At 40.4% G+C, this 20164-nt stretch overlaps 2 protein-coding genes across 2 annotated transcripts; one reads left to right on the top strand and one right to left on the bottom strand.

Annotated features, from left to right (window-relative positions):
• The first annotated feature begins 304 nt into the window (after positions 1–304).
• On the top strand, positions 305–1934 carry LOC146631829 (cytokine-like protein 1). Its single transcript, XM_085353930.1, has 4 exons — positions 305–475; positions 560–604; positions 919–1065; positions 1164–1934. The coding sequence occupies exons 1-4, from the start codon at positions 329–331 to the stop codon at positions 1263–1265; spliced, it is 441 nt and encodes a 146-aa protein (XP_085210056.1). The 5' UTR covers positions 305–328; the 3' UTR covers positions 1266–1934.
• Positions 1935–11119: 9185 nt separating this feature from the next.
• msx1a (muscle segment homeobox 1a) lies at positions 11120–12175 on the bottom strand. Its single transcript, XM_085353929.1, has 2 exons — positions 11743–12175; positions 11120–11538 (listed from the first exon to the last, which is right to left on the bottom strand). Exons 1-2 carry the CDS (start codon positions 12173–12175, stop codon positions 11120–11122), a joined length of 852 nt encoding a protein of 283 aa, XP_085210055.1.
• Between the last annotated feature and the right edge of the window lie 7989 nt (positions 12176–20164).

Genomic DNA, 20164 nt, shown 5'->3' with positions numbered 1-20164 from the left:
CTGACTTTAGTCTTTGATTAATAGCTCTCCTTAATATCTTGCTTTTATGTAATGACGGGCAGTAGGACAGAAAACACCGCAAAATCCGTCCGCCCATTGTCAGCAGGGAGAAATCAGTCACCGCTGCTATTTAGACATGGCTGATTTGCTCTCCACAACGCAGAAGATCCCAAATGTCTTTTTGGGGTTTTTTTGTGTGAGCTGTGCTGCTCCTCCACGTCATCCTACGTGTTTTTTTTCTTCCACTCCATCCTTAAAACAGCAGCCGGCCCTCCTCTGTACTATTTGACAGCCTCTACCAGTCCAGTCCTGCAGAGCGTTATCCGACATGAAGCTGGGACTCGCAGCTCTCCTGTGCCTCTCCAGCCTCGTGTGGCTGTCGGAGTGCACACCTCCGACCTGCTACTCCAGAGCTCTCGACCTGAGCAAAGAAATCATGATGCTGCTGGATAAAATACACACTTCTCATCGCACGGTAAGAGAGTCTACGTTTGTGGCGCTTTTGGCATCTTGATGCCACCAGTTATTTAACTCAACGCTCATGTTTGCTGGGTTGCAGAAAACATGTGCTGAGATTCTGCCTGCCATCTTCCTGGACGTGCATGTAAGTTGTTAATTTTTTAAATGTTCAATTTTCTCTTACTGTATAATTTCCCAGTAAATGAAGCGCTAAATGTATCAATTTAATACAAAATCAACTGACTAATTTAGCTGTTAAACTGGCAGACGACAAATATTTCCTGTGGCAAATTTGTACAGTTTGGATATGTGCATTGAGAATGCCCGAGGCACAAAATCTTAAGCTTTGATTTGACCTGATGTGCAAATGTTTGCAGTTTGACAGCTGCGCTGTGCAAAAGAAAAAAAAAAAGTATTTCTCTTGGAGATTGAATGTAAATACTTGTTTCATGACTCCAGAACTCCTGCATCACTACCAAGCTCCGTGACTTTCTTTACGTGGTGTTGAACCATCCCAACCAGTACTGCAGAGAGAAACCCAGAATGGTTCTGCTGAAGCGCAAAATCCAGAACCTTTACAGCATCATCACCAGAATCTGTTATCGGGTAAGCACTCCGCAGTGTGTGTGGGTTTCTTTTTGAGCTTTTATGTTTTCAAGTAGAGCAGCTACACCACATGTTTCTTGTTTCTTGTTTCTTGGCAGGACTTGGTGTTTTTCACAGACGACTGCCAGGCTATTGATACTGGAAACACCAGTCCTTACTATGCAGAGGACAGGCTTCAGCTGCTCCAAGAGGACAGATGATCAACAAAAACACAGATATCCGGGCATACGCTGCTGTTACATTCATATAAATACCACAGTAACAACACGTAGAATGGTAGAACATGCACCATAAACACCACATACTAAAGTGTATCAGATGCAGCATAAACACATCATAAGGCTTTGGTAGTGCACGCAGTGCTGCTTCACACTGTACCCAGTTGGGTACACACTCATGTTATTGGACATGCATGGCTACATTCCAGCAAGGAGTGCAGAACTTTCCACAGGAAATTTGCTGAATGCCAACCATGCCGATGAAAACCTTGAAATAACAAACCAAGGGAGCCAGCCTTAACCGCTGCTTACTTACCAGGGCTGATCAAAGCTCCGCGTGTCATTAAGAGAAATATATCGTTGTTGTCGCAACCTGTAGCCTGACAAACATGTATTTGAGGGAGCACTGTAACGCATTTTGTAAACATCTGAAGACCTGAACATGGTGGGGAAAGTGTTATGCAAGAAATAGATATCTAAGCCATGCTTGTACAGTATGTTCCTTCTGATAGGGTTTGAAAGAGTTGTGTCAGTTCTGCTGCTTGTACTCATGCTGAATGAATATCATGGATCAACGGCATTAAGCAGACTGAATGTAAAATAACAGATGTATCACTGTCAGAGAGAGAAACTCACTGCCTTTTATGAGTACTTACCCATGATATGCAATAAACCCTCTCTTTATGTGTCAGAGTTCATGCCCTTGTTGATTTGTTCTTCAGAGTTATTAAAAAAATGTCTGCCAGTTGTTTTTGGAAAGAAGGGATTATAAAAACAAAAAGAAAAGAACTGGAGGGTGAGTCAGCAGAGGAGCCCTCCCTGAAAACATTATTCATACTCTTAACTTATTTTTCATTCAGCTCTTATTGATTAATTTAACTTAATTAGAAAGCTTTTTGTTTTTTATTTAAAGCTGTTCTGTATTGAGTTACCACTGTGTCATTTGTCTCTTCAGTAAGCGGTGAATGTGTTTTGAAATGTGACCCATTAACTGTGACTGAAAGAAATCCACAGACAAAATGACTTTTTATTTCATTTTGGCGTTTTGGCCACACAAGGTTACTTGGACAAATAATTATGCTGAAATCTTGGATTTTCAAGACTGTTCTTCCCAGATGTGAGTTGTGGCCTTTGCTGCCCTCTGTTGCTGAAACCACACAACCAACCTACGGAAAATCTCCTACTTTTGTTAATTTATACAGACAGAAAAGAATTCTGGGATTTGTTGACCTTTCAAAACTAAAATGTACAAGAAAAAGTTGTCCTCTTTTCACATACATTTTTCAAAGTGTGAAACTGTTTTCTCATCACAGGCTGAAATTTTGCTTTTTATGTATACAGCACTTTTCTCAGCGCCCTATATTACTGCTTGGATGTCATTCAAACAATTATGAATAGATCTGCTTTATGAGTCATTTTGGATGAGGTCATGGTGTTTTGAATGCCGGCCTCTGTGGCGATGCAAGTCCTTGGTTTCCGTTCATATCAGTGTAAAAATAAAATGGAGTGCTTGAAATTACCTGTAAGGTACAGCATTACCTATTAGACATTCTCATTTAAATTTTTTGACAAAAGACAAGAGGCTTAATTATTTTTACATGACAAAGTTGCTCTTTTCTTTCACTGTCAAGTCACAGAAAGAATGGCCAAAACAGGAACATGCTTCATGAAAGAAACCAGTTGAAAATTCTAGTGAATTATTTAGCTCTTGAATTTTTCATTTGACATCAATACATCAATACTATTCAAAAGTAGTCTGAAATTCTGATCTAGGTTTGCTTTTTTGTTTATTTTTTAGAGTAATTGATGTATCTGATGTTGCAAGTGTAAAGTATTATGTTTTAAATTTGTCCCAAGTTTACCGATGCCTGATGCCACCCCAGCTTGTTGTTAGATTTGCATTTTTAAACATTACAGACTGAGATTACCTAATGTGTTCAGTGTATTGTTGAGCTCTAAAACAGCTGGTCATAAGTACATCTAGACTGTGTTGTCTCTCTCTTTTTTTTCACTTTTTATTCAGCAATTTAAATCAAGAAAAACAGAACAGGTGGGATACTGCATTGCACTGCATTCTTACAAAAAGGTAGCTTGCTCCTCAGCTTACATAAAGGCGACCCATTTCTTCAACTTCTTTAGAAAGGTGTCTCCTTTAGAGTTTGGCAAGAAAGTCAACCTCTCCATTATAAAGATTCCCCTAACAGTGTCAATCTATTCATTAAGACTTGGAGGGACTTTGGTTTTAATATTCAGATACTGGATTTATCCTTGATAGGTAGTTCTCATTTGTTTCATAGTCAAGTCTCAGCTTTAGAAGGATTTTGACAGTGCTCTGATCTGTCACAAGGTGGTGCTGATTGACCTATAATTCTACATCTTATATCATTCTACATGTTGTACATCTGCAACAGAAATGCATTTTAAACCTAACCTTTGAATGAAAGTAATACTAGAAAAAACACTTTTAAAGGGTCTTACACTGTTTATCTTTCAATTGCAGTATTTTTTAAGCAATCATCACCCTCTGATTCATTTTGTTCAGAAGCCATCACTTGACCTATCCGTCTTAGGTAATTATAAGCCTTTTTCCATCCATGCTTTTATTTAAAAAATTCTTGAAAGAGTAGTTGTAAAACAGCTAACTGAACATATGCGGTGGAATTGTTTATTTGAAGAGTTTCAATCTGGTTTCAGAGCTTTAGTGAAGGTTACAAGTGATCTTCTTTCAGCCTCTGACAGTGGACTCATCTCTGTGCTTGTCCTGGTAGATTTCAGTGCAGCGTTCAATACTGTTGACAATAACATTTTATTACTGCGATTAGAACATGCTGTAGATATTAAAGGTACTGTGCTGCAGTGGTCTGAATCATATCTATTTAGTAGACTCCAGTTTGCTCATGTAAACGGAGAGTCCTCTTCACACACTAAGATTAATTATGGAGTTCCACAGGGTTCTGTGCGAGGACCAGCTCTGTTTACATTATACATGCTTCCCTTAGGCAGTATCAGTATTAACTATGCAGATGACACCCAACTTTATCTGTCCATGAAGTCAGATAACACACACCAATTAGTTAACTACAGTAATGTCTTAAAGACCTGGATTACCTCAAATTTTCTGCTTTTAAATTAAGATAAAACTGAGGCCCTGAAAATCTTAGAAATGCAGTTTCTAGCCAAATGCTTTCTCTGGATGGCATTACTCTGGCCTCCAGTAACACTGTTAGGAATCTTAGAGTCCTTTTTGATGAGGACATGTCCTTAAATGCACATTTTGAACAAATATCTAGGACTGCTTTCTTCCATTTGCACAATATCTATAAAATTCTTTTAGAGTGGCGCTGAAAAACTAGTTCAGTGCAGCATTTATTACTTCTAGGCTGGACTAAAAACTCCCTGAAAACCCTTCAGTTAATCTAAAATGCTGCAGCAAGAGTGCTGACAGGGACTAGAAATAGAGCATATTACTCCTGTATTGGCTTCCCTTCATTGGATCCCTATTAAATCTAGAATTGAAATTAAAATCCTGCTCCTCAAATACAAGTTCTTTAATAATCAGTCTCATTGTATCTTAATGACATCAGAGTACCACATCACCCCATTAGAGTTCTTCACTCTCAGACTGCAAGTTTACTTGTGGTTCCTAGAGTATTTAAAAGTAGAATGAGAGACAGAGCCTTCAGATTTCAGGCCACTCTTCTTCTTCTGTTTCCGCTTTTAAGATTAGGCTTAAAACTTTCCTTTTTGATACGGTATGTTGATAGGGTTGGATCAGGTGACCCTGAATACACCCTTAGTTGCGCTGCAATAGGTGTAGGCTGCTGGGGGATTCCTATGTTGCATTGAATGTTTCTTCTTCAGTCACTCAGTCACTGGCTATGTGTTTATACACCTCTCTACATTTAATTATTTTTTATTATTAATCTCTGGTTCTCTTCCACAGTGTGTCTTTGTCCTGTCTTTATCCACCTAACCCAACTCGGGTTAAACTCTTTCACAAGTATAGTACAGCTGGACCATTTGAAGTTCAGTGCACACACACACACACACACACACACACACACACACACACACACACACACATATATATACACAATAAGCAATAAGCAATTTAAGCAAAAAAAATTGAAAAATGCTAGAATACTGTGCATCATAAATATTGGGTCTAACAAAAATACTCCGTCTCTTTTTAATAAATATATAAATGACTCGTACATTTATATATTTTATAGTTTGGATCATGTTGCATAAGCATTTTATTTGATCAATTTTCTGCATTCGGAATCATCAGGTCTGAACTCTTCACAGCTAATTAACCTACCCTGCAGAGGCGAAAAAGTTAGCAAACGGCTCTTTAAGAAATCCGCCTGCAGTGCGCTAATAAAGCTTAATTGCTGAGCTTGTTAATCATCATTCTAGGGCCTCAGAATCCACCTTCTTTTAAGGCAAACGAGAACAGATCATTTAAACCACATGCGGCCAAGTTATTAAAAAATTTTATGTCCTGTGACACTGCACCAAAAATGTTAAATGCTGCACAATAAAAGCACAACTTTGCCGAAGGGTGACAGAAATCATTGTCTGCCTTGCTAAAATAAATGTCCTTATAAATGACAGATCATAAACTTATTTACATGAAAGGATCTCTGATGCAGTTTGTGATTTCGTTTGGTTTACGGGGTTTTCAGGCAATTTTCCATCACATTTAGCACTTTTATTGCACTTTAAAAGAAAACGCTGCCTCATTAGAGCGCATAAGAAAATGTTTCCCCCTTGTTTTCCACTAGATGACTGGCGCACTCAACGCGATAGTTACAATAATTACGCTGTTTGGCAAATGTGGCTGTGTAGTGTTCGGGCTGCATGGCGATTCAAAACTCTCATACTGCAGAGCCACGTTTCTCCCACGCCTGCAGTAAAGGCACCTTTTAAACGCACAGTTCAGATTATGAGCTCGCTCGCTCGGGTCAGCAGGGCACCGATGCAGTTCAACAAACGTGGTTGTAAACGAATCATTTAACAGTTCCACTCCTGATGGCCTCTTTGTTGTCCCCGTGGTTAACGACCTGAGCCACGTGCAAAGTCAGGTCACGGGCACAGGCCATTGAGGGCCTGTGTGACACGTAACGGAGCCAAAACGGTACTGCCCCCTCCGGTGGGCCTTACCGTCCACGTAAGCGCGAGAAGGACAGTAATCCAGTAATCTACACATTCTGCATGCAACATTTGTAATACCATATATATATTTGACAAACAGATGACAGTGGATAAACTAATTGATAAACTATTGGTTTAAAATAAATATATTTAAATGAAACTGATATAAAATCTGATCCTGTGAGCGCATATACGCCCACCGTCATATATGCCAAACTACTACTGAGAGATTATTGAACTTTTAAAAAAAATATTCTCTTTTGTAAATTCATTTTATTCCCATAAATTCCCGCAAATTTGGGTTGAATAGTCATCTTTTTTACGAGCTTTCTAACATTAATATTGTCCTAATCTTTTAGTTTTCACTGAAGGGTTTCACACTATTGCTGAGGCCTTTATTCGTGGGTTAATTAATAGCTATATGTTTGTTAGCTTCACTCTAATGGGGAAATAGGTTAAAAAAAGACAGGGCAGGAGAGAGAAAGTGTTTTCAAAATGTAAGAACTTATCAGCAAGTGATATTTGCCAAAGATGAAATTTATTTTCTCTGTTTTTCCTATTTGACACTGGATTTGTAGATATTTTTGTTTTTTGTTTTTGTTTTTTTAAAGAAATTAAATACTTTAACTTAAAGTAGGAAAAGCATGCTAAGTTACAGTACCGTTTACAGTGATTTTTCCTGGTGCAGGACAGGCTGCGGTGTCCATGGTCACTATTAGATTAGGTTGAAGGTAGCAATCTGATGATGCTCTGTATAGTTTCTATTGCCAAATTCCGCCTTTATACTGAACTGAAACTGGTTAAGGAATGGAACCCAGTCATGATCGTATGATAGCTCATATAATAGGTGCTAATATATCGCAGACTCCAGTTGGCTAAATCCATGAAAACAGTTGAACACAGTCTGTGCACAAAGAAAAACAAAAATCTACTGGCGCTCACATCAGAGCGGATGTTAGGGTTCCATCTCCTTTCATGTTACATTCCACTTTAAATCCTGCCTTTAGTTACAGAGCATGGATGCGTATTTGACATTACTCGGAGTTCAATTAATTATTTTTAAGAAAAAAATCACATAATTTACATTAACTTATTAATATGGGAGTTAAATGCGTTAAAAGTTTATCTGTTACTACAATCAATCCTCAACAAGCGCCCACGAAATGTTTCTTTTAACAGTTTTAACAGAAGTATTTCGAAAATAGCTTTAATATATTATTGTTATTCATAATAATAATAATAATAATAATAATAATAATAATAATAATAATAATAATTTATTTTGCTCACTAAGAAAATAAACGTTTAAGTTGAAAAGAACCAAAGGCTTACCACGAAACAAAATATGAATAATCGCATTGTGTATTAAGTAGTAATTCATGCGTTTTAAATGGATGGTTTTGGTTAGGTCAAACTTTGCAGTTATTATTATTATTACTGGAACAAACCAGGCTGTGTTATGTTACTCTGCGAACAGTAGATGGTGTTGTGGTACCTGAAAAAAGTTGGGGGGGTTTCAGATTTTATGGATTTTGGCTTTAAAAAGGTGTAAGGTCAAAATGTCTCCGTATTTATTTATTTTTTAAGTAATAACAATAGCCTATTGTGAGCATCGTTCTTTACACTTGTTGTTTATAACATTTGCAATATTGCATATCTTGGTAACACTCTAACTTTTTGTATTTAAAAATATATGGTCTTTTTTTTTTAATAAAAATCGATACCCTTAATGTGCAGACATTTTCAAATCATTTACACAGTTGTACCATAATTGTATTTATTTAGAAAACAACATCAAATTACAGTAACAAATTTCCGAACTTTCTTTAACTCAAATGTAAGTGCTTTCATAATCTCTACTTGGTTTTATTCTCTAAGCTTCTTTAATGATCAAGTAGCATACGGGTAAAATAATGAATTGTATCGTTTTGAAAATAAAGAGAACAACCAGTTTAACCCATATTCATGGCTTAATACGCTTCAACGAAAGGCCAGTCGGCGTTTTTTCAGTTCGCTGTTTCCTAAAACTACAAATTCACACTGATCGTCGTAATTGATCGGGACTAACACGAATTGTGTGATATGAATTTTTTTTTCTGAGATACTTCATTTAATAATTCAGCCCAAAGAGCCACATAACGCAGGCCTATCCCACATGAAAAAGTAATGCAGAGTAAAGGGCCCATTCCTTAATCATTTATCCAGGCTGCTTTGACGGCATCTAATAACCCATTTTTCTTTCGTGAGGATCAAGAGGTTTTACTACGGAGTCAAACAGCCTCCTGTGATCTTTTGGATGATCTAAACAAGTGACTTTTGTTTTCTGTTTGGCTCCTGGCAAGATAGAGTGCTGGAGACAAAAGAATGAAAGAGTTTCAAAGAATCGGCCGATCCCCTTAGGCTCTTTTGTGTCAAGTTTCTCTTCTTTTTCAGATAGAGCGTTCATCCGTGTGATTTGAACCTATTGTCGGGGATTATGTATAAATTCATCCCTCATGGACGGACTGGAGATTATCTGAGAAAAATAGATGAAATTTAAAAAACGGGTATAAATCAAATCGAAAGAAAAAAACACTTTACCTTAAACTCAGACTGAAAGCTGTAATATTGCAAAAACTTCGAAGCCGAAGGAGAAACGTGTCTTTGAGAGTGCCTGAATAAATGGGAAACTCTTTGGGAACACTTTCCAGGACAGAAACCTTTCAGAACTGAGGAGGAGGAAATCACGGCGCACTGAGGAGTGTTGCCCGTCCCAGTCCCCCGTTGACATTTTAGGAATGATAAAAGTTCCGCCTTGCCTGGAGCTACAGCCACGCTGGAGCCGGCCTCTGTCTGTGGCAGATTGCCTTTGCTCATTACAGCAATTATTTTACTCGAGTTTAACCCCTGCTTGAATGGCAAGGAAGTCAAAAGAAAGCCTTTAAAACTGCTGTGGAGTGACCTGTAATCCCCCCCCCACCCCTTCTCCACCTCCTCCTCCTTTATCTGATCCGCAGAAAATGGCAGAAAATGACTCCGGTGTTCAAATTCAGGTTAAGATGTTTTCTTTATGTGCCACATGGCTCCTGACACCCTGTCTTCCCCCTCAAAACGAGGTGTCACCTGGCTCGTTTTACACCCTAAATGCACATAATGACACTCAAGCGGATAGTTTACGAGGAGTTTAGCCCCGGAGAAGCAATCTCCCAATATTTATCGGCGTGTTTTGAAGTCAGCACAACTGGTTGTCTCACCCCCTTCTCTTTCTCTTTCTTCCTCTCCCGCAATCTCCACCCCCTCTAAACTCTTCTGGCGCCAACAAAATCTAGGTTAGTTGTTTCAAAGCGAGAGGCGACAGCTGTAGCAATACATTCCACCAAATACCATGTGACAAGTTTAAATTCACAGCGCACACCAGCCGGAGCGCACAGTGAGTGTGACAGGCTCAACTGCAAGGAAAACTAAAGCAAATGTGGGGCTTTCTATTGTCACTCTGTCAGTATGGGTCACGTGAAGCCTTTAATCGTCCCTGTGACGTTTTAAAATAAAAATAATAATTAAATGTTGAAGTCATCGAGCTCATTAGAAGCCTGTTTTTTAATTTCTACTCCTTAATAGACCTGATAGATTTTTTTGAAGTAGAAGAAATATTTTTTCTGTTCATTAAGGCGTTAAAAAGATTAAATACTGACTAAAGTTCCTTACAGTAATTTGCCTCACCGTCGGCGCAACAGTGTGCATCCTGTCAGTCAAAACGAGCAACCTCTCAGTGAAAAAAGAATAAACAATTTATTGTTAAGTTATGTCACAAATATATTCATAATATAAATGAGGATATTCTTCAAATATACATTATTTTACAGTACAATTATCCCTTCCGAAGGGAATCAATCCGACAACAGACAGTGCTGTCATAAGAAAATAATAAAAATAACAATAAAAAAAATGCTGTGGTTTTCAAAATTCACAAAAGAGCACTCACCTATACTGGATTTAGTAACCCACTATAGTTACGCATTGATATGAATGCAATAAAAAGAAAGAAAGAAAATGAAAAGTATGGATGTTGTGGTGTGGCAGAAGCCTACAGATGCAATTAAAAAAAAGCCCAGCCTAAAGTTTTTTTTGGTGCATAGTCTCTGATGTGCAGCCCTTTCGCCTTTTCACCTGGCTGTAAGCACTCGCGAAGGAGTGAGCTGTGTGGCCACAGCACTACAGTCCATACTTAAAAGTCCATTAGTGATATACCATAGGGCTACAGGTTTAAGCTGTTTTCTACCTCCGCGCCGCAAAAATGTCCACCTTAAAGTAATTTAAAGTCTCATCCTATTTATTCAAATAAGATTTTACATTGTTTATGTTCTCCTTCGTTCAAATTCATTTCGGTACAACACAGTTGACATTAAATGACGAATTAAAGTTGGATTATTTGTGCAGTGTGGGAACTTACTGGCGAGGTCTAGAGAAGTGCCTAAACTTCAAGAGCCTCAGAAGGGGGGGGGGGGGGGGGGGGGTCTGTGAAGAAGCCTCGCCCTCACCTGACAAGGTGTGACACTGACCTCGGCACCAGGATGCTTCTTTATGTGGTGCAGTGTCACCTCACTGGTCCAAAGGGGTCCCCTCTGAATAGGGGCCCTCACAAAACATCCTTAACCCCCCCTTTGCGTCCCGCTGCTCGTTGCGCTCGTCCTCCGTCCTTGTCAAGCAAGGTGATACATACTGTATCCGACGTGAGCGGCGTACAGTCCAACCGGAGAAACCGGCAGCGAGTGCCTCTGGAACGGATGCGACCCTGCATAGGACGCGGGGACGTGCGTACCGAGAGGAAAGGAAATCCCGAAAGCTGGAGGCAGCATAGGCTTTGCTGCCATTTTCAGTTTTTCAAGTTCTGCCTCTTGCAGGCGTTTGGCCTTAGCTCTTCTGTTCTGAAACCAGATTTTAACCTGGGTCTCCGTCAGGTTGAGAGAACTGGAGAACTCTGCGCGCTCGGCGATAGAAAGGTACTGCTTCTGGCGGAACTTCCTCTCTAGGGCGAGCAGCTGGGATGTGGTGAAGGGGGTCCGGGGCTTTCTGTTCGTCTTGTGTTTTCGCAGTGGACAGGCAGGAGGACTCAACCTTCCTATGGGAAGACAGAACGATTTAATTCAAAACTCTGGTGTCGACGCGCAATGCCAGATCAACACAAGACCAACAGAAAGTATTACAGACATGTAAAACACAATACCAAGAGAAAAAAACTAGATATTCTCGCTTACATATGCTTATATCGCTAAGAGACATTTTTAAATTCTAATTTAGTAACTTAACTGAAACTTAAACTTACTTGGAGATGTGGGAGAAAAGCGTGGACTCTGTATCCACGAAGTCCTGTCTTTACTGTCCGGGCTCTCGGGTTTAATCAGCACGTCTTCGGGCATGTTCATGATCTCGCCCACTGAAAATGTAGAGCTCATAGGTAAAGTCGAGACTGGTGTATCCAGGCTACCAAAAGAACCCATCCGCGCCCCCTTTCCCAGCACTTGGGACGTCCCGGCTACAGAAGCAGGATCCGGCGATGGCACCTCTTTGCTGGGTTTCCTGTCAGCCATCAGCGCCTCTACGCTGAAGGGCAGAATAGGGACTTTTGGCTTCCCGGTCTCCCCCGTGGGACTCAAGCTGGTCTGCATTTCGCCTCTGCTGACGAGAACCGAGCGGGGAGAAATATCTTCAGCCTTCAAACCAGCAGCCAGAGCGGACATGGATATCGATGGGGCCATACAAGGCCGACCGGCACCGCTGAAACGACTCGTTACAAAGCAGTGTCGTGGGGAAGAGATGCTATTGAGTTGGTGCGGTGCTGCCCTAATGTGACGGTATCCTCATGTTTGTGTGGCCAAATTGGAGCGCAGCTCCTATAATAAGGCAGACGTGGACAGAGAGGTAGCCAATCAGGGAAGACGTGGGCTGGACCCGGAGTGAAAGGGGGCTGAAGAAAGTTTCTTTTTTTCTTCTTCTTTTTTTGCAACAACCAATGTCAGATAAACATAAACACGACAAAACTCTTGATGAAGTGTGGTTTCATCAACCCCACACCCCACCCCCTCGCCCCCAATCACTCCACCACCACTACCATTCTAGTGAGTAAAGCTCCAACCATGAAAAGCCAAGGGTGGTTTAAAGGCGTGTGGGTTCCTTCTATTATTGCCCCTACTCGTTTGCCATGTTTGATAACACAAATATACAGTCTCAAACATTTTGACTGGGTCGACCCATTTTCCACTTTGGCCTCGCAGTGCTTTAGGTAAGTCCTGACTGTTGCACAACAATTTCCTCCCTCTGTGCCACGCACCCCTTTTGGAGTGCGCAGTTTATTGATGGCTGCGGGGGCTCTAATCAGATTGAAACACACAGGCCTTCGCAGTCATTTAGGGGTAATTATCGGGCTTGAGGGGGGGTGTCAGTGGGATTTTTCCCCATCTTTGACTCCATCCCTTAAAGTAAAAAAAAAAAAACCCTGAAAACTGATGATCAGTGGGAGCCAGGGAGAGATATTTTAAACTGTCATTGATTTGCCTAGATGTAGCTCGCATACCCTCTCATTTTCTGGCCACTCCACGAAGAGGGGGTTTTATATAAACCCACTAAAGCTATCTATTCCCCCTGCATTAAAAAAAAAAAGGGGGGGGGGGGGGGGAGCACAGCCCTGCCTCACTGGATGCACGCATTTGTAAATATAATATTCAAAAAGAAATCCCAGAAATTCACAAACCTTTGGAGTAAAGACAGGCAAGAGATTACCTTTTTTAATTGATGTATTTAGTGATTGATTTTGAGCGCAGTCAGTTCTCGTGATGGCTCCTGCGTTGCTAACTGCCAGGCATTAACAATCTGTCACGATTTGTCAGTCTTCCTAATGGGCAGACAACTTATGTTGTTTTTAGGCGCCAGCAGCGGCGCGGATCAAAGCGCCCCACGTTTTAGGGAGACTATTGAAAAAGTTGAACCCGCACCGAGAGCGCGGCACCGCCTCCTCCTTCTATCCGCCCTATAGCCCGGGGACACTGAGCCATTCAGCCTGAAAAATTAGTTTTCTCTCAGCCGATCGCACGCTATTTCCATCCATTCAAATGAGAGCTATAGTCGTGTAATAGCAGGCTTCTCAGAAGAAAAGGTCAGCGCCCACGGAAGGTTACTTGTGAGCGCGTATCCTCGCTGAAAGGGATTCCATGGTGCAAGTGTTTCCCAAGATACGCGTCAGACCGCGGATCCCTGAGGAGACGAGTTGTCATGACTCGGTGCGGGACTGTGTAGGGTGCTGAGACCTCGAAACAGTCTCAGGGAGGGAAATCCGGAAAATCCATGTTGTGCTGTAGTCATGGTTAAAAATGCAAATGTTTCCTTCGCACGAACGGTGCAAATAACATTCATCAGCGATTTGCCAGCTGTTAACGACAAAGTAAAGCCGATGAGTTAATAATTTGCTGTTCACTGAGGCTTGCCGTCAGTACATATCAAGGAGCCCACGCTGTGTGTGAATGATAGTTTCAGAGAAATGATGGATCCTGAAAAACAATATAAAATCATTCAAATGATCAGTTAAACTTCAGGTCTGTCTCGACTGATTTCCGGTTGTCACTTTCATTTTTAAAGCCTGGTTGCTGTTTTGGGGTTTAGAGCATATAAAATGGAAACGCGTAACGCGCACGTCACCATTTATCATCACCTCAGCTGCACATCCTGTGTGTCAGTCAGTGTGTGCGTGTCTGTGCAGGTAGGAGTCTCCACGTGGAGCTGTTGTGTGTTTGGAAAAACTTCAAACCTCAAACCTGAAGCGAGTGGCATCGTTTCTGGAAGCTTTTGAAGTCACACCGGGGTCTCCTATATCCGACTGAGGTCCCCTCTGCTTGGGGCTCAAACACTTAACCCGCACTCTTAAACAGCGAGTCCTCAAATGAGTGTGCGCAAACACAAATAGGCACACAATAAAGTTAAAGTGAACAGCATTGAGGTTCAACCTGCTTTTTTCCCGGTGATGTCCACTATGAAAGTAACGGATGTTTTGTTTTACTTTTAATAACACAGGTCTGTGATCAGGAAGTGTGTTTTTTTGCTTTAGTGACCACAATCACGCGATAATAACGATCTTCTGATATCCATCAGCTATTGGGCCTAATTGCGCGCTTCGCACACCAGACACTATTTCCTCACATATCTCAGAAAACTATGATTTTAATAAAGTCACAATTAACCCCCGCGGTGCCTGAACGCTGCAGTGTCATTGTTTCCGATTAATTTGCCTTGTGAACAGAGGGCCGGCGGTGCTGGCAAACAATGTTGATGCAATTAGCATCCCAAACAGTGACCTTAAAAAAAGAAAAAAAGAAAGAAAGACCGATATGCCGTGGAGAAGACGATTACCATAGCGTTTCATTTAAATCCCGAGGCAACAAATGAGGGCCGCGTTGAGTTACAAAAAACTGTAAGGCTCATCGGGCCTTTATTTAACTTAATAAACTACCTCTGATTCCTAGTGAGGAGGCAGGGACTCCCGACAAAGGCCTATTGTTGCCCGCTCTGAAAGTTGTCTTAACCCTTTTCATGCAAGGTCTGTCCGTTTAGACTGTAAAGACATAAAAGACAGAGTCCACGTCAAAAGGCATTTCGAGGCAAAAAAAAAGTTTGCTCGACCTTCATCTGGGGATCGTGACATCGCGCGCGTGAGTATAACTGCTAAAATCTTGATTTTTTTGGAAACGAACAGGTTCCATCAGCGACGATGAAGTCCGGATAAATATTATCAGAACGCCTGACCTGTGAGGAATTTGCTGAAGCTCTTTGAGCAACATTAAGTGGCTTTGAGTTAATTGGATGGCGACTTCGTGATGCACCTAAGAGAGATGAAAGGAACAGCCGGCAGTCCCGCCCAAGGTCTCCGTAATGATACGTAATGTATCCCATTTCAAAGCAATTAGCGCAATCAGGCGGATCGGGGCACTTTGCTGCCGCTAAGTAACAATGCCTCACGGCCATTTAAGCTTAAGATGCAATTGACACTCTGCAGACTGGTGGTTCAGTCGCTTTAGCAGGTGTACTCATCCAAAGTTCGCAAGTCTCCTTTTTCTGAAGACGGTTTTTAATTCTGTCAAACCTCGCTCACCCATCCAAGCCAAGGCTTCTAACATAATAGTCTGATTAAATCTTAAAGCTTACATGTTTTAAGCTTAAACATGTAAGCTTATATAACTTTGAACAGGAAATAAATAACATAACAAAGACTGTCTCGATCATGATTTTAAAAAAGTAAAATTGAATAAAAGTAAGAAGAAGAGTGTGGTCCCCATCAAAACATGCATTTGGAAAAATTACGCAAATTCAGCATTTTGGAAAACATGAACGTTGAATAGTCATGCATTTCGTGTCATTGTATTTTAGTTATTTCAGTGTGTGTGTGTGTGTGTGTGTGTGTGTGTGTGTGTGTGTGTGTGTGTGTGTGTGTGTTTACAGTGTAAGTCAGGGTGAAAAATTAAACAATAAACAGGATGATTATATATCCTGTAATCATCGTGCGCTGGTGTCTCAGAGAATCACAAAGGGCTCGTCTTTAAAGCAGCCATGCCCCGTGGAATAGCGTGGAAAAGAGAGCACAGAGAAATCAGATCAGATCCAAATGTGAAGCCGTGCCGAGCTGACGGCGATAGGTGCGTTTGCAGCTTGGCAGCGATTTCAACGACTGCGTGCGGGTTACGGAGAAGAAATAAAGACAATTGTTGTTTCTGTTACATGCCTGTTTCTCCGAGTCCATCAGATGCACAGCTTACTGAACTCTCTTCCCCATTCATCTCCCTCACCTTTCCCCGGCTGACAGGCAGGATGAATGCGTCCCCGCGGTGTTGATGAAAACCTTCTTGCGGTTCAGGGCAAAAAAAAGGGAGAGTGGGGTTTTCAGTCCCGGTTGTCGCCTCCATCCCCGGGGAGGAGGAGGAAGCATGTTGTTAAAGGAGACTCTCTAAAAAGAAATATCAGGATTTATGATGATTCAAGCTTGTCTGCTTAGCACTGATACCCCCGCAACCAAACTGCAAGTAGCCTACTGCAAATGACAGTCGCACCCCTCCCTCTCATATGATCGTATGATGTAGAAAAAAACGGCACGCTTCGCTCGGCACTTGTTTTTCTCATACAGGCATATCAGTGGATTGTAAAACAGCTTGGGTGTTTGGCTCAAACGGCCCTGTTTGTGTTAAAACCACAGCAGCAGCACTAAGTTAAACGCACCTGTGACCGCGTCACGATCTGTTAAAATATTCATGCGCTAATCAAAAACCAGCACCGCGACGGCGCTGTCACTGAGGTTATTTAAGACCTGCGGGCCCCACAGGGAAGAACACCGTTTAGAGTAACACGCTTACTAATGAGTTTGATTGTAAAACAATGAACGGTACTAGACTTTGGGCACTTTTTTCAGTGATGGAGTATCAGAATTTAGGGCTAACATTTAAATACGATAACTTTTGATTGATGATTATCAGACAGCAATATCGGCTTAATTTCACCGCCTCGGTGTGGCACGGTGGGCAAAATGTAGTAGCCTACTTCTGGAACTGTTTAGTGAGTTTGACTTTTATTTTTAAGTACTTTTGATTGTTCTTTAAAAAAATCAATACTGAAGTTTAAGGGATAAATTCCAACATGGGCCTATGTGTATCATTATTATTATTATTAGTTTATAATATTATAAACTATAATATTATAAATATTATAAATATAAATATTATAAATATTATAACGTTTATAATAAGTATAATCATATATATATATATATATATATATATATATATATATATATATAGATATATATATATATATATATATATATATATATATATACACACACACACTGACAATTACTGATACATACGCCTTGGGGCAGATAGCCTCCCTGTGTCTCACACCATGACCTCCGCATGACTTTAAAATCACACTGATAGCACGGCGCTATCAGTGACCGTCCATGGCGTTCATCGCTCTGTAAAACTTAGATAAAACTGCGGCTTTTTAAATTTACAGCGTTTCATCGTTCAGTCAAAGACATCTCAATTACCCGAGGTACTGGTGTGAAATTGAATTATCGCCCCTTTATTTCTTTCACGCCATTAAACAGGAAGCATACTAAAAATCATTTGCAAATCACTGGCCTGGGTAATATGATATCTATATGGATTGATTAACTAATGGCAAATCGTGGGATTTGTTTTGATAAGTCCGTCATTTGGGCTTTTCAAACGCCGAGCCTCTTGTTGATTAGAAAGTGAATAGAGTCTTAAATGAAATGCTTAATAAGCGCATAACAAGCAGTAGTTTAAGCAACAAATCGTTCCTGTAATCGGAAATGAAGAAAAAAAAAACCTTTATAATGAAGTAAATGATGTAGAGCATTTAAACACTGTCACCCTTAATTCACAACGCTCAAAACAAACTGATTTATTATTATTATTATTATTATTATTATTATTATTATTATTATTATTATTACACTTTTTATTATAATAATACTAGAATATAAATACAGTAATTGTTTTTGTAATTTATTTTTGGTAACCACACATGATCTTTAGTAATCTTTTTACACTATTTTAAATAAACAAATTGTCTCACTGTGATCATTATCTAATCACTCGTTTCACTTACTCCTGTTTTTGTTTTAATGGCACTTATTATTATCTCCTCTGTGGACATCATCACTAATTTGCTCCTCCAACACATATCACATCACAATCATTTTCAATTTTCATCAAGATAAGGAAGAAAAGTGGTCATAGTTATTTGTTTTGAAAATTAATTCTGTGGGAACTGACATGAGATACAAATCAGTTTTTTTTTTTATTATTATTAACCTTTATTTAACCAGGAAAAGTCCCATTGAGATTAAAAACCTCTTTTGCAAGGGAGTCCTGGCCAAGAGGCGACAACACGTTGAAATTACAAAGTTACATACATATTATAAATAACAATTACATTTTAAAAACATTTTTCTCTGGCTCTCTCAATCTGGACTTAAAAGCATTTAATGAAATAAGATCTGCTATCTTCCAGTCTTTTTGCATCATGTTCCATGTGAAAGGGGCAGCATAAGTAAAAGCCCTCTTTCCCAGTTCAGTTCTGGCAAATGGAACATTGAGCAATAAAAGATCGCTTGAACGCAGGCTGTAAGAAACAGTACTTCTCCGTGTGAGCAGATCGCAAATGTAGGTGGGCATTTGTCCAAGCAGGGCCTTATAAATAAAGATGCACCAGTGAGCAAACCTCCTGGAGGACAACGAAGGCCATCCCACTCGAGCGTACAGATCACAACAATGGGTCAAGGCCCTACAGTTTGTAATAAACCGTAAGGAGGCATGATAAACTGAGTCAATCTTATGAAGACACTGGGCGGAAGCATTCATGTACAGCAGATCACCATAATCTAAAACAGATAAAAATGTAGCATTTACAAGACGCTTTTTTGCCTCAAAAGAAAAGCAAAATTTGTTTCGAAAGAAAAATCCCAATTTTAGTTTGAGTTTTTTCACAAGATTGTCTATGTGAGGTTTAAAGGTCAGAGAATCATCAATTAAAAAGCCAAGATATTTATACGTATGCACCACTTCTATGAGGTTTCCCTCAAGAGTGGACACCAAGGGGACAGTTTGAGGAAATCTCTTCATGTTTGAAAACAACATTAGCTTTGTCTTTTCAGCATTGAGAACCAATTTCAGCTCCAGAAGTGTGTGCTGAACCACGTCAAAAGCTTTCTGCAACGATTCTATTGCCTTTTCAAAGTTTGAGCCAAAGGAATAAATAACTGTGTCATCAGCATAAAAATGCATACTAGCATTGGACACATTTTGTCCCAAATCATTTATATACATGATGAACAGCAGAGGTCCTAAAATTGAACCCTGTGGCACCCCAGTGTGAATATTCAAAAGTTCTGAGCACAGATTTTCACATTTAATGCATTGAGTCCTGTCACTCAAATAATTAGTAAACCAGGAGACAACATGTCTAGACAATTGCATTTCAAAATCAGTTTTGAAATGCAATCATGGGATTTAGACAGTGGTGTGTGTGGCTCGGCCTTTTTAAAAATATCACTGCAAAAATCTCTGCCTTGTCCTTCCAGTGACACCACGTACATAAACCAATGCTCACAAAAACCTTAAGCCCATCATTTTGGGTTGTTCTCTGCCGCTTTATAGAGCTGACCAAAGAAAAGCAAACCTAAACAAATAAAGGAGGGGGCAGAAGCAGGGGGTTTGTCTGGGAAGTTGTGCTGTAGATGGCGAGCCGCTGTGTGCCCTGTCCTTCAGATCACAGCGTAGCAGACTTGGCTCCATCCTAATCTCACAAGTCTCAACAGTCTGAAACTCAAGTTTATCCAGAGGGGGTTGAGCCTCTCGGAGCTCCCCATCACCATCACATCTAACCCACCCCAGCCTTCCGCTTGCCTCCACCCAGAGGAACACACTGTCAGTGACCCTTTACTGACTCTGGCTGCCTAATCCTTTAAATTTGGGCAAAGCCTGAAATGATGAGGAGTTTGGCTTTTTTTATATACAGGTGATGTCCTTTGCCTCTGACTTCTCCTGTGGCCGGCAGGCTCAAATTAAAGAACAAAAGACACAACAGATCCGTGTGTTGTAGCGGGGAGCAAAAAGACCATGTGAGCTGCAGGAATGCAGGAGGATGTTTTACAAATTCAGCTAATATGGACCCGAGGGAGGAAA

The sequence above is a fragment of the Diplotaxodon limnothrissa genome, linkage group LG5, assembly GCF_057381915.1.
Source record: "Diplotaxodon limnothrissa isolate DT_005_m linkage group LG5, D_limnothrissa_male_GT1.1, whole genome shotgun sequence".
NCBI lineage: Eukaryota > Metazoa > Chordata > Actinopteri > Cichliformes > Cichlidae > Diplotaxodon > Diplotaxodon limnothrissa.
The sequence above is the reverse complement of the archived record's forward strand: the minus strand, read 5'-3'. Positions and strand labels throughout refer to the sequence as shown.